The following is a 14,986-nucleotide window of genomic DNA, read 5'->3' as shown; positions in this document are numbered from 1 at the left end:
CCAGGTGGGCGGGGCTTGGTGACTGCTTTGTTGTGACATCACAAAGTTCCAGAAGTCCTGACGGCTGGTTTTAAGGCTCAGTTTCTGAATACAGGCTGTGTGCATTTCTCTGTGGACTGAGGCTTTGATACTTTCACAGTATTAATATAGAAGCTAGAGCTGATCTATAATCACACTACACATGGACACAGACCTTTACACTGGAGGAGCTTTAAACCAACTGATCACAAGGAAGCGAGTAAAAATATTTCTCAAAACGTCAGATAATGTGTCAAAGCTGAGCAGAGATCTCACCGTGTGACGTAGACGTAAGCTCCTCCCAGCAGCACGGACAGCAGCAGGACCAGGATGAAGATGGCCAGAGCGATGTTCCCGCCATCCAGAGTGGAGCCCGCCGTCGCCTCTGCAACTGACACACGTGAATAGAACGAGGTTAAACAGCGGCAGGATTTCACCAAGAGGATAAATAAAAGTCTGGTCAAAGGTGGCTTAGCAAACGGAGGTGGATTCCACAGGTAAACAAATGAACAAACACAGGTGGAGGGATGAACACACATGGTGGGAATGAACTTGGCAGGCAGATGTTTGCTGATGCAGGCGGAGCACGCGCACACACACACACACACACACACACACACACACACACACACACACACACACACACACACACCTGTCTACCTGTCTGCTCTCACACAGCACGAGTGGAGGAAGTATTCAGACCCTTTACTGCAGTAAAAGTACAAATACCACACTGTCAAATACTCCAGTACAAGTCCTGCTCTGCTCTGAGCTAATTTCTATTATTATTATTATTTAGAACTGCAACTAATGCTAATTTCCTTTATAAATGATATTTTATTATTATTATGTTTTGGTCGACCGATAATCCATCCATTCCAACATCATAATTATCAAAAAATAAAACAAATAAAATAAAAGCAGTAAATCCTCATATTTGAGAGATGAAATGTTTGAGATTTTCGCATCAAAAAGTTTTAAATAATTATCCAAATATTTGCCATTTAATTCTCTGTCAGTTGACTAATTACTTTAATGACTATTTGTTTCAGTTTGAGCAGTTTAACCTATAAAACAGCATCAAAATTTATAAGATCTTCATGTTTGTGATGTATGAATTGGTTTGTAACAAGTTTATTAATTAGCTTGTTAACACTTTATAAATCATTTATAAGCCGTTATAACACATTAGATAAAAGGGCAACAGTGATCTGTTACTTGCCAAATAGTGAGCCTCATATCTGTTTGTTTTCTCCATCATCACCGTCAGAAAGTTTCATTTGACAGATCAAATTATGGCAGATCACATGATCATATCAAATGACCAGATTCATCCTTTGAGGTCTTAGCAGTATTGATTACCTTGGCGTGCTCTCAGCAGCCGTCCTCGATCTAATCACAGCGGTGGATCAGATTGTTCTGCTCAGTGGAGATTAACATGGAGATGCTTTTTGCGGGTTGGTCTCCTCTTTAGGACTTTAGCATTCAGACAGCACAGAGTGTAAAACACATCAACATCTATTAATGAGTTACTAACAGGCTCCTTTTACCAGTTATAAATGGTAATTACTCATTAATAAGATTAATGAGTAGTAAGCATTAATTTGATCTCGCCAAATAGTGAGCCTGCATCAATGTATAAAAACTGTGTTAAAACTTGTTTATTTATGATTTATAAAGTGTAAACAACCAAATTAATAAACTAGTTTTAAACCATTTATAAATCCTTTATAAGGAGAGTCGTATTTTAAAGTGAAACTTGTCGCCCACAGTACAGCGAGCCTGGAGGACACTACCAACAAAGAAATCACAGTTATATCAAATTAGAGCGTATTTGTACTTTTACTGAAGTAAACAATCTGAATACTTCTTCCCCCGCTGTGTAATCCACCCCTCACACTTCTGCTCTTGTGTGTGGTTCTGGGAAGGTAAACAGACTCTTCCAGTGCTGATGTTCTGAGCTGTGATTAGGGGACGGGAGTTTAGCGAACTGTCAGTCACATGCACAGGAGCGTGATCAATCTGTATCAACGAGCAAGGGGGAAGAAACTGTTGTGTACGTGCAGAAATCCAAAGGTACGGGGGGAGTGGGGGGTTCATTCCACATACACACTGAAATTTAAGAAACAAACAAATTCTGCAAAACTCTCACCCCTGCACAGAGGAAGTGGGCCGCTCCAAAAGGACGGGTTTCCTAGGATGCATTTAATTGCCACCTCTCCAATGAGCTCGTAACCTTGGTAACAGACAAAGGTGAGTGACTCGCCAGGCAGGTAAAGCCTCTTGGACAGGATCTGGTAGCCGTTGTCAGGGAGACCGGGGTTTTCACAGGAAACCGAATCCTCAGCTACAGAAAGAAAGAAAGAAAACAGAGAGAGAGAGAGAAAAGCTGGATGGATCCTGTCAAGTTTCTCACCACGAATCAGAGGTTTTGCGTCAGAGCTCGACTGACAGATCTGACAGGCTCTGGCTGAGGTGACATGACTCATGGATAATCTCCACCCCCTCCTCCAGGTGGCTGAGGGCTGATTGGTACGGTGCATTAGCATAGCATTTACATATCAAACACTTCACACAAACATTAATAACCCCCGAAAGCACACGCATGTGCAAACACATACTCTCTCTCTCTCTCTCTCGCTCACACACACACACACACACACACACACACACACACACACACACACACACACACAGACAGAGTCCGTCCTGAGATGAAAATGCAGGAGATGAAGCATCGTCTCTGGCACTCACTTACGCTGTGATCTGTGTCAGCAGAGGAAAGACAGAGCCAGGCAAGAAATCACACAAACCCACTCATGTTAGATCGCACAGCAGCAGGAAGGAGCCTCTCATCTTCAGTTAACTGCCATGTGCAACTGTCTATCCTGATGACAGCTCTCTGAAATAACAGGCCTGGAAAATTACCAGTAAGCCACAGAAACCCTTCATCACACGGGGGTTGATAAAATAACCACCAGCTTCTCCCGGCTGCTTAACGCCGCTGACCTCTCATGACGCGTTTCCCGTTTGCTCTGGAAACTGTTTTGAATGATACTCACAGACACAGTGAGGGAGCCGAGACGTCCACACGGGGGTCCCCGGCTCGCGGCCGTAGCAGGTGATGGTGGCGCCGCCCTGCAGGATGAAGCCGGCGTTGCAGCTGTACTGAATGGTGGTGCCCACCAGGAGTTTAGGATCCGACAGGGACCTGGTGGAGTGCTCCACGTGGCCCGGATCCGAACAGTACATGACTGAGGAGAAGAGGAACGTACGATATATGATCTGTTTTTATACATGAAACAAGTTTATTTATCAAACTTTATAAATCAGATAGAAAACATCAACTGTGTAAATACAGTTTCAGCATCTCATATGAAGCCTCACAGAAACCTAAACGTTTAAAACAACTAAAGGCCCTGATTAAGAGTTAATCCTCTGGGGAACATGAACATATTCCATTTCGTGGAAATCTGTAATGTTGTTTTTAATTTCCATCTGATGCTGGTGATAAATTAAATTATTTATCCTCTGAGTTTTAATAAATCAATAAAAAAAATAGCTCACAAAAAGCTTCATTCTCTGAGGACTCTGAACGCCCTCAATAAATTTAATGGAAACTCATTAAAGTCCTTTCAGACAGTGAAGAGTTACTGCTGCTGCCAACATTACGTCTCCAATGTCGGCACGATGCTCGGCAGCCGATCCCTGATAGTTTCTCCTGCCATCTGAGTTGATTAAGGTCCAACTTGTCATGAGAGGAGCTACGTGTCCCGTGAGTTCCCTGAATAACAAACATCTTCACCAGAACAAAGACTTCGATTGACAAAATTAGTTTAGGAGCAACATCAGCTTCAAAGTTTGATTTCTGGTCTGGGGCAATAAACAGTGTTTATGACCCGTTTCCTGTTTAGCGTGTGATGAGATTAGAGCAGGTGCACAGCTGCAGTCTGGGTAGTAGGAACGGCGGTGAGTCGCATCCTGCTGCCGCTGTTTAAAATGCCCTGCTGAAAGATGGCTGCCAAATTAAATACAGTTTGATTTGAATCCATCTGAATTTTCTTGTTTTTGTTTCACTTTGTCAAAAGACATAAAAGTCTGGAAGCTGTAGAAGGTCTCTGGTAAGAAACCTGCGAACAAAAGCTTCATTTGCACAGTGAATAATAAAAGTTTTCATCAGCTCAAACTGAGGAAACTTTGTTATAGCAACACTTTCTTTTTTTTATTACAGCAGTGGAAACATTTACACACTCACACTGTCCTTAAGCGTTTCCATTTTATGTTTCTTTTTACTTCTACTCCACAACAATTCTCTGACTGTTCTACTATAGAAACTACTTACTTTACTTTTACGTGAACACGTGGATCGTCTTATAAAATATGATTAAACTGCCAACAGCACATGAAATAGTTAAACATGTACATGCTGCTCACAAGTTTATGCATCAATAACATTAATTTAATAATGAAAAATATAATAAGAAAACTCTGAAATTTTGATTCTTTTGCTGCTTTTGTATTTTTACTTAATAAACGTCTTTAAAATTTACACTATAGGAAACAAGTTCTTATATATAGGATGTGAATAATAATAATGTGAAAGGAAGACAATGTGCTAACAATAAACACTAGCAGCTACATGCACAGTCACACACACACACACACACACACACACACACACACACACACACACACACACACACACACACACACGCACAGCTCTGCAGTCGGTACGTAAATAAGACTGGGACTGACTCTTTTCACAGAACGGGGGCTGTGAGCTCCAGGACAGGTCTAACTGACAGGTGAGGGTCTCCCGTCCCACCAGGTCGTAACCGGGATCGCACTGGTAGGTGATACGAGCCCCGCGCACCAGCGCAACATGGGACGTGGTCTTCCAGCCGTTCTGGATCTCGGGCAGGTCTGGACAGGAGTCGTTCCGGGACACCTCTGAGAGGACAAATTCAAAACAAACGTTGATTAATGGATCCATTATGTTGGTGTTATTGCTTGTGGGGCAGGTTCGGCAACAGTGAAGAGTCAAGAAGCAAAAATAGATAAACAAACACCACATCTGATTTTGACGCGACATTGGCACATGATGTGAGTGATGAGGGAACCGTCATAGCGTGGAAGACCGATGGACTTATCGTGCAATTATTTGACCGTGTGACAGGATGATGGATTTCATCTGTGCTGGACAGTCTTCAAGTATCTCCTCCTCGCTGCTTCAGCTCCGACGGGGAAGCTGCCATTTGAAAACGCCACTCAGTTTGAATGCAGTCTTCCAGTAAAACAGTCCTCAATAGAGTTATCACAAACTGTCAGTCAACTGTCGCAGCTGCTGATGTCTGAGTGTTTTTTTGTAATGTGACAAAATTCTGACTAAAGGAGCTAATTATTTAGTTTTTTGTTTTTTATTTAAGTCAAAACTGAGTAGAAAATACTATATATTGATGTTCTTTGTGTGTGTGGTTATTTTCATCTGTATTCCACTTGAAAAAACCCAGTTTTGTTCCAATTAATCACAAATTTTAAAGTTGCTGAAATGTTTTTGTCCGTCTGGTTCACAACAAACCAAACATCGCTCACAAGTTTGACATATTATCACAACATCTGCCTGTTTACACACCCTGCAGACACGGAGCGACCTCTCTCAGGCTTCTCTCTGGAGCTCTAGTAACAACAGGTCAGTGAGCCAATCAGAAGAGAGGAGGCTCTGAGCCTCTCTCCTGATTGGCCGACTGTTTTCTGAGGGATCCAATAAAAATAAAGCAGATTTCAGGTAAAAACACTCAGAGAAACCAAATCCTGTAAAGGTTTGGATGGTGGGTCCAGGTGGGCGGGGCTTGGTGACTGCTTTGTTGTGACATCACAAAGTTCCAGAAGTCCTGACGGCTGGTTTTAAGGCTCAGTTTCTGAATACAGGCTGTGTGCATTTCTCTGTGGACTGAGGCTTTGATACTTTCACAGTATTAATATAGAAGCTAGAGCTGATCTATAATCACACTACACATGGACAGAGACCTTTACACTGGAGGGGCTTTAATCTCATATGAAAATATTGATCAATGCAGGTTTAAAGAGGCTGTTTTTAAACTCTCATTGGACCAAATACTCATTTACAGCTTTGTTTCAGTGGCACAAACTAACTTCTTTTAATGAATGAAAAAAAAACATAAAATGGACAAATGTTTTGCTCCTGATTTATCATTTTAGATGGTGTACCTGAGAAGACCCCCCCCACACACCAGCATGTCCTGATTACACAGGCAGAGAAGCAGCAGCAAGCTCAGACCAATCTCCAGTCTCTTGATCGTTCTGAAGATCCGTCTGAATCAAGAATTCTTCTGATCTCTCATTAAAAAAGTCCAGCTCAAACTTTCTTGCCATGTTTTTCGCTGCGGGTCGTAAAAAAAAAAAAAAAAAAAAAAATCAATGAAGCTTCAGAATTTAGAGCTCCGAGTCCAATTTAATAAAAGTCCACAGCCATGAGAGAGGAAAAACACACCCTTCAGATCAACTGGGAGCTAACAAGACAAAAAGTCTACAGCCGCGTTTCCTGGCTCTGCTCTTCTGCACGGCTGAGCTTTCAGATAAACATCCTCATTTTCCTTCAGATGTTTCACTGTGAGGAATGTGACCACAGTTATTAGGATTCATTCTCTGGAGACCACGACAGATAAAAGTGTAACAACACGCTCACAATGACAAGATTAACTTAACTTTATCGGGTCACAAAACTCAGTTTAGCCAGTTTTCTTTTGTCCTGGGTTTCATCTCTCAGGTTAATAACACCTGCAGACGCTACTCAGGGTGGGAAAAAGTCACTTAACTTTTGTCCTAATAGAGACATTGAGCTTATTGTCCAGCTTCATGAGGATGAGAGAGGATCTGACATGAGGAAAATGTTGAGTCACCTTTAGTTTTTACCTCACACTCGGAGCAATAAGGTCAACGATCAGCAGCGCGTTGTGCCTGTGACCAGTGGTCTGCGTTTGCCCCGGGTTTAATCTCTCAGGCTGCACTAGGGCGGAGACGGTCGTTGGGGCTTTATCCAGCCTGAAAGCTTTTGATCTTATATTTTGTTTCACTCACACACAATTTAAATGTCTTTTCTCCTTCTGTGTGGCCTCGTGTTTCTTCTGTTAATGCTTTTTATGTAAAGCACTTTGAAGTTGAAAGATGCTGCACAAATAAACTTGTGCTACTGAAGTCTAAAGGCTACAGACGCTTTTTGGGGGCGGTTAAAAAATCTGTACTTCTACTTACATTGAACTACGAAACATTAAACATCGGTAAAAATAATAAACTAGTAAAAATACAACATCATCTATCTGAAATCTATAAAAGGAATCTTTGAGGTAGAGCTGCAACGATTAATCAATTCATCAATTACTCGATCAGAAGAAAATGATTTGCCAACTGTTTTGATAATCGAATAATCAGCTCCTTGTTCTCAGAGGTGGGAACTTGCTGCTTTTCTTTGTCTTACTTCATAATGAACAAAAGACTTTTGGATTGTTCGGCGGCCAAAACGAGATATTTCATAATTTCACTTTATGCTCTTTTGTTTTTCTGATGTTTTACAGAACGAATGATCAACAGATTAATCAATGATGGAAATAATCGTTATCTGCGGCCGACTATAAAGGAAACTGAAATTATTAACGCTGGAAATTGTTTACGTTGCACTTCTCTTTGTTTTTATATGGCCATTACTATGGGAATAACCAGCTTTATTATATTGTTATATATTTATGATTCTTTCCACTTCATCGTGTTCTTCCACACAAACCTTCGCTCTTGCTGCAGTTACATCAAATCATCTGAAGTTTACTCCTCTGTGCTCTCACAGACTGTTTATGTTTCTCCTTCCCATTCACACATTTACAGGCACATTTATTGCTCTGCGAAATGCGAATGTCTCGAGTGTATAATGGTCTTGAACAAAAGAAGAACAGAACAAAAACCACCTCCGGTAGCCGCTCGTGCCAAGAAGAAAACACAGAACATTAATAAAAATTTGCACAGTTTCAAGACAGAAAAAAACCCCATTACAGCCCAGAGAAACATATAAATAAGTTTCCTCCTGTTGGGACTAGTGTGTGTGTGTGCATATGTATTTCTGATGATTGATCGGGCGGCGTACAGTATTGCATTACACTCTACAATATAATAGGCCTACAGGGATTTGTAAGTTGAAGTTCCTGGATCAATTATTCATTCTCTATTGACTCGGTTCTCCTCCTCCGTGCAGCCTGAATGTGTGTGGTGGGTAATTTATTCTGAACACTAACACACACACACACACACACATATATAATCAAAGAGAGTAGCCTACGTATTCATGCTGTGTCTACTTGATTTACTCCTCTGGGAAGCGTGTGCGAGCTTGTGGTGTCGGGAGGGTGACAAGTAAATTGGACAGTGTGTGTCTCAGTGCGATTCTAAATTGGTGTCAGGTGTTGGATACGGGACGCACTGCAGATTACTGTGTGTTAAAGGAGGGTGCGAGCTTGTTTGGCTGCTTGTGAAACTCCTTGGCTTGTGTGTGTGTGTGTGTGTGTGTGTGTGTGTGTGTGTGTGTGTGCAGATGAGGGCCATTGTGAGACGGTGAAACAAATGGGATGTGATTGAATAAGGGCAGAGGCAAGGGAAAGAAAAGACAAATAAAGATGAGAGGAGAGAAACGGGAAGATGAAAAATGGAGTGGGCAGCTTGAGGAGAGAAGACGCAATTAAAGGACCAGTGTGTTGGATTTAAAGGGATCTGGTAAAAGAAATTGGATGTAATATTCATAATTATGTTTCCATTAGTCTGAAAGTAAGAGTCATTGTGTTTTCATTAGCTGAGAATGAGCCCTTCATATCTACATGAGGGGTGGGTCGTCTTCAGCAGAGCCGCCATGTTGCACCGCCGCGTTTCTACCACAGCGCAGAACAGTTCTTGGTTACTATAGAAACACGGCGTTACAACAAGTGTTTACGTTACTTGAAGGTCACCGTAGATTCTCCTACACACTCGGAGGCGTATTCGGTTTGGTTGCAATCTGTGGCCCCACCACTAGGTGTCACTAAATCCCTCACACTGGGTCCTTTAAAGTGAAAGTGGGAAAAATGAATGAAAATAAACCTGTTGTTGTTGTTGTTCTATGTTCTTGTTATTGTCAACGAAGACAGGGGCTCGAGGCTGCATTAACCACCACTGGCAGAACACACACCCAAGTGTGGTTCAGTTGCATTGTGGGTAATGTTAACTGCCAGATTTTGACAAGGAAGAAAAGAGACGATCTCTCCGGTTCTGCTGCATCGATCCATCCACCATGAGTCCAACAATAAGTGGATTTACTTGTGCACTTGCTTCCAGGTTTTGAGTCTTATTCTGTTTATATTGTATTTTTATGGTTTTATTAGATCGGACAGTGAAGAGTATGACAGAGTACTGGGGCCACAATGAGGAAAAAAATGATAATAATGAGCAAAAAGATGAAGTATTTCCTTATTTGTGAAGCCTAAAGTCGAACATCACAGGATGCTCCACGTTCCTCATTTTAAAGCTTCTGATGTTTCCCCTTTAAAAACAACACGCAACCTAAAATTATGACTTAATTCTTGTAAAATTACGACTTTATTCTCAAAATTTCAGCTTTTTTTCCTCAATCTGACTCTAATACTCTGTCGTTCAGACGGTTCTTGTTGCTAGGATCAACTCATTGTTTTGTTGTTGATCTATCTAATTATCAGCACACTTCCTCTTTGGTTGATGTAGAACTGGATCGAATCTCACCCATGTAGTTGATGATGAAGCCCTCGCCCTTGCCGAAGACGAGCCCCGCCGGGTCGGAGTGGAAGGTGACAGTCAGGTCAGGGGTGGTGGAGGAGAGCTTGAAGGGGCTGCTTCCTCCGACGTACCGACCCAGGATACGTGTCGTGACCTCGTCGCCGTCGGTGATGGTCAACATGTCACTGTCGCTGATGTTCAGTCTGAAGACAGGGAGAGAGAGAGAGAGAGAGAGAGAGAGAGCGGAGTACAGCCAGTGGTATCAGTTCAGGACAAGTAGTGATGAGTCAGAGTGCTGTCATGTCGATGGCCGACTGCGTGGGAGACGAGATGACCTCAAAGGCTAAATGCTGCATTCATCCACAGGCAGAGTGTTTAGCGGTCTGTAAACACGGCCATGTTGTTACTGCCCCAGAGACGTGTGTCTCACCACAGATGCTCCTTAAAGACGCAGCTTTGCAGGGTTTTAAAAATTGAAATATCTGTAAATATGATGTGACACATTTCTACCAAAGGACTAAGTATGTAATTGGATTAGTGTTTGCAGGGAGTCGAGTTAAACCGATTTCATACCACAGAAAAAATAAGTTAAATGAATAATAATTTCATAAGGATGACGCTGCTGGTACTGAAACATTGGTTATTGTCCCGTTACATCTTGATTTTACTTTCATTTCTAACATTTACTTCACTCAGTTCTATGTTGTGGAATGAATCTGTGCAACACACTGTGGTAAACACTTTTAGCTGCAATAACATTTGACAAGATTTAACAAAAATATTTTGGGTGGCAGAGCCTCGGCTCACCGAGCTCACCTTCTTTTAAATGAATTCAGGAGGAAGCCTTTAATCCCATCTTTCTGGTCTCACCTGGTTTCACTGGCTGTGGAAAACACTGATCTGATTTCTACTTTGAAAACTAGTTTCCTCATCTCTGATTGGATGATGCAAACTCCACATGAACTGCAGCCTACGTAAATCTTCACCCGGTGAAAGTTGCTTAATTAAAATTAAACTTCTGCACACACAGGCTTTAGATTCAGTGATAACTCAGTTCACAGTGGAGCTGTCAGAGACATGAATGCAGGGGGGGGGTGTTAGACGAAAGATTAAAAATTCAGTCCAGCAGCATCACGCAGCCACAATGACCAGCTCTGCAGCGAGGTCGGTGAAAGCAGGGAATCAAGATGAGGGTATAAATATCACCACTGTGGGAGAAACTGCAGCTCTGTAACGTTGTCAGCGCTTCAGTGTGAGCAGGAATACAGAAATATCAATAGGCACATCTAGACGGGGTGCTGGGCCCCTCACTGAGCCGCCACACTCCACGCTCCCCGCCTACATTTTTAATGATAACATCTGGCCAAAGTTTGGATCAGAGCTGAAGCTTTGACGTGTGTGTGTGTGTGTGTGTGTGTGTGTTGCTTATTTGCTCACAGTTGCACATCGAGCAGCACTCGTTTGTCCTCCCCGACATGTATCCTCCAGCTGCAGTCCTCCCCCTCTCCGTACCACTCGGGCCAGTTCGGAGACAGGATCACCCCCCCAGGACCGGTCAGGTCTCCTCCACACTGCGCTGCAGGGACAGGGGGAGGAACACTGAAGAATGAGGAACAACACAGTCAAAGAAAAATGGAAGATTTAAAGGAATAGTTGGAGTTTTAAAGGAGCTTGTGGGGAGAACGGTTGCCCCCGTTTTCAGTCTTTAAGCTAAGCTAAGCTAAGCTAAGCTAAGCTAAGCTAACTGTCTGTTGCTGCATATTTATCACACAGACATGAGAGTGGTGTCAATCTTTTCATCTAAAGCCCAAAATGTTGAATTATTCCGTCATGGAAACATCAAACACACTACGCCTCACGCAAGATCCTCCAACAGATGATGATGCACGTGTCCATGATTGAACTCATCATGTTTTTCATATTAAAATATTCTCTTTGGTGCTGATTCCTTAAATCTATCAGTCTAGATGAAACTGGTTATTGTGCTTTATATAAGAATGTAAAGAGCTCTGTTTTTTTTAGGAAAATATTAAATATAAATTAAACTAGAATCACCACCTCACGGTTGTATCCCTCCGCCAATCAGCCAAGTTGCAGGAAATATGCTTTAATGTAATAATAATATATAAAATAATAATAGTAATAATGACTTAAGGTGTTTTTTTTTGCTGTACGTTGTGATGTCACAGGGAAGTTGACCTTTGATCACTTCATTTTACCCTCATAGACATGGGAGATAAATTGTGTCATAATTAGCGTCTGAATTTGTGAGCTATGGCCAAAACTGTGTTTTGTGTGGTCACAGTGACCTTGACCTTTGACCTTTGACCGCCAAATTCTACTCACTTCATCCTTGAGTCCAAGTGACTGTTTGTGCCAAATTTGGAGAAACTCCCTCGAGGCGTTACTGAGGTATCACGTTCCCGAGAACGGGACAGACGGACGGACAACCTGAAAACATGATGCCTCCGGCTCCGACTGACGCCAGCGCACAGGAACAAAATAAACAGTGGCGAGATGTTTTGTTGTTTTTATCCCTGAGCTATTTGAACGCACATCATGGAGGGAAAAAGGAAGAATACTAAAACACCTACTGACTCTGTTACAGCTGATTTGTGACAGAGGGACTTGAAGTGTTTTGGTGTTTCCTTCCTTTTACTCTCAGGTGACTTGTTTTTTGAACAAAACTTGGATCAGAACATGAAGCCGTCTACAGAAACATGCACCCACTCATCAACAAGTGGCCGTTAGGAGAGTTTACTAGATCCGACTCTGAACACTGGTAAAACCTAAACACAAAAACGTTGTCTCTGCCTCCTGCTCTCAGCGTTACCTTTGCACAGCGGCTCTGTGTCGTTCCAGTAAGGATCCCTCGCGCTGATGCACTCGATAACAGGAGGGCCTTGCTCCAGCGAGTGGCCCGGGTCACAGGTGAACTGGACCACAGCTCCAACCCCGTACATGGGGTCGGAGGTGGTGAAGTTTCCGTTCTGCAGGTACGGCTCGTAGCAGTGGCCGCGCTCGAAAGCTGGAGGAGAAAATGAAACGGGAAGAGAAATCTCTGTCCGCAGGACAATTAGCAGCAAAATGTGTCGTATTAAAGTCGCTGCATGTGGCTTTTTTAATTTCCTTTGTGATACCTCTGTGTAATCGCCGTAAACAGATGCCAAGACGATTGGTAGCATCTGTGTTTCCACTGGCAAAGACGATTCTTTGGTTAGCTTTTATTTTTTTTATTTATTTTTTTACTGATGAGGATAAACACGTCGGAGGGGATCTTTCCCTCCCTCCACAATCTGACATTGCCAGAAACTCTGAAAGCTTTAGCTCAGATTATGTTGAACAACCATCCCTCTTCCTGCCAATCCAGTCACAATCCACTTGGCAGTGAACGATGTGAGCAGAACCACAGAGCCTTGCAATCTCCTCAGGAATAGTCTTGTTTACATAATTATACTGTCATTATAGAAATGTTACAACACATCTAGTGCCTTTAAATTGTGCTGAAGGAATACAGGTTTTATGTTTGCGTGCAGGTCTACAGCAGCTTCTGTACCTTCATAGCGGATGTTGAATCCCGTGTTGTGGTTCGGCTGATCGGTGATGAACTGGATCCTCACAGCTGGACCCTCGCTGATCACTCCCTCGAAGGGGATCTGTCCGCCCCGGCCCGAGTCGAACAGCACCACAGAGCCGGCGTCCAGCCCGCTCCACAACACCAGCCTACAGGGAGCGATGGAAGGAGTGAGTGAGCATGAGTGAAAGTGAAAGATGAAGGAATCTGACTCAGTTCCTCAAAAACCAGACCACCTGACCACCGTGAGGCGACCTGCACTAAACTAAAGCCTAAAGGACATAATGGGATATAAGCAGAGAGAGTAATGAGGAGACAAATATCTGCCGAGAGCCGAGACACTGAGTCAGAACAGTAAAGCTGCAGGTTATAAAACCAAAACAATGAGCTGCAGTCGTGGATTTGTCACTATGAGTAATTTGATCCACTGTTCTACACAACAGGATAAATAAAGTATAAAAGAGAGTGAAAACCTTCAGGTAGGTCACCGCTGACTGAGCAAACATTGGCCCATAAAACACACTCACATGTGTAGACAGGTGCCCCCCCCCCTTCCCTTACCTGTCAGTGGGTCCCAAGGCCAGTCTCTCCAGATGCAGATGCAGCCTCTGGTCCTTGGGGGCCTCCAGGGACCAGGAGCAGGAGCAGTCCTGGGTGGCGTTCGGCCCGTGGTGGGGAGAAGGGGACAACACCCTCCCCACTGTGGCGTTCTTCACTGTCCCTCCACAAAGAGCTGCATGGGAGGAGTCACTTTTACTTCACTTTAACACGGCTCCAAATGGATCATCTTTTTCCTGCATGTGAAATTTTTATCTCGCTCTACTTTGAAAATCGGCCTCTGCAGCTCCGCGCGTACTCACCCCTGCAGCTGGGCTCCTTGCTGCTCCACGCCGGCAGGGAGGCGTTGATGCAGGTGAGCAGCGGCTCCCCCTGCAGGTGGTAACCCATGTGGCAGTGGAAGCGGGCAGTGCCTCCAGGGAGCAGGTCCAGCACGGACACCTCCCCAAAGTGAGGCCTCTTGGGGAGAGGACAGCTCAGCCTGAAGACTACGCACAGGGAAAACAAAGAGAGGAGGATGACAGGTGCTGTGTGAATATTATTACTGCAAGTAAGCATTAAATACAGAGCTAATAACACTGAATTACTGCCGCAACTACTTCTACTACATAACTCCTGCTCACACTAAACTACTGTCACTTTTACAATAACAGCTGCTGGTATTTATGCTCCTACTTCTGCAGCGATACGAGTGAACACTTCTTTTGATACAGTTTGCAAAACACATAAAAGGAATATACAGTAAAAAGGATTAAAATGAACAGAAAACTCGACAGAAAAGTTGAGACATCAATCGATCATCCACATATACAGGGAATTTTAAAGCCTCAGTGTTCTTCAAACAAAAGTACATCTTCAAACAGAGTCTGAAACTTTGTCCAAGAGTTTTTGTAACTTTCTTAAACAGACAAATCGCACCGTCTTTACTGGCGGAGATATACGGGGGTATGAAAGTAGGAGATATCTCAACAACCTTTTCATGAATTGTCTTGAAATTTTGTACCGACATTTGTTGTCCCCAGATTTGGTGCAGACATTTTTATGGAAATATGG

The 14,986-nt window shown here is 43.1% G+C and overlaps 1 protein-coding gene across 1 annotated transcript in view; it reads right to left on the bottom strand.

Moving 5' to 3' along the window:
* Positions 1–14,986, bottom strand: part of sez6l (seizure related 6 homolog (mouse)-like) — a 21,428-nt gene that overhangs the window by 1,230 nt on the left and 5,212 nt on the right. The window contains exons 5-14 of the mRNA XM_023419421.2: positions 14,236–14,421; positions 13,937–14,108; positions 13,358–13,524; positions 12,635–12,829; positions 11,239–11,377; positions 9,808–10,004; positions 4,774–4,968; positions 3,081–3,272; positions 2,171–2,365; positions 295–409 (exon numbers count right to left, since the gene is read on the bottom strand). Coding sequence (XP_023275189.1) covers positions 295–409; positions 2,171–2,365; positions 3,081–3,272; positions 4,774–4,968; positions 9,808–10,004; positions 11,239–11,377; positions 12,635–12,829; positions 13,358–13,524; positions 13,937–14,108; positions 14,236–14,421 — 1,753 coding nt within the window. The remainder of the gene's footprint in view (positions 1–294; positions 410–2,170; positions 2,366–3,080; positions 3,273–4,773; positions 4,969–9,807; positions 10,005–11,238; positions 11,378–12,634; positions 12,830–13,357; positions 13,525–13,936; positions 14,109–14,235; positions 14,422–14,986) is intronic.

Source organism: Seriola lalandi, unplaced genomic scaffold (assembly GCF_002814215.2).
Source record: "Seriola lalandi dorsalis isolate HSWRI2012SDOR001 ecotype SW California unplaced genomic scaffold, Sedor1 jcf7180002054602, whole genome shotgun sequence".
Taxonomy (NCBI): Eukaryota; Metazoa; Chordata; class Actinopteri; order Carangiformes; family Carangidae; genus Seriola; species Seriola lalandi.
Note: the sequence above shows the minus strand (reverse complement) of the source record. Positions and strands in the feature narration are given on the sequence as shown.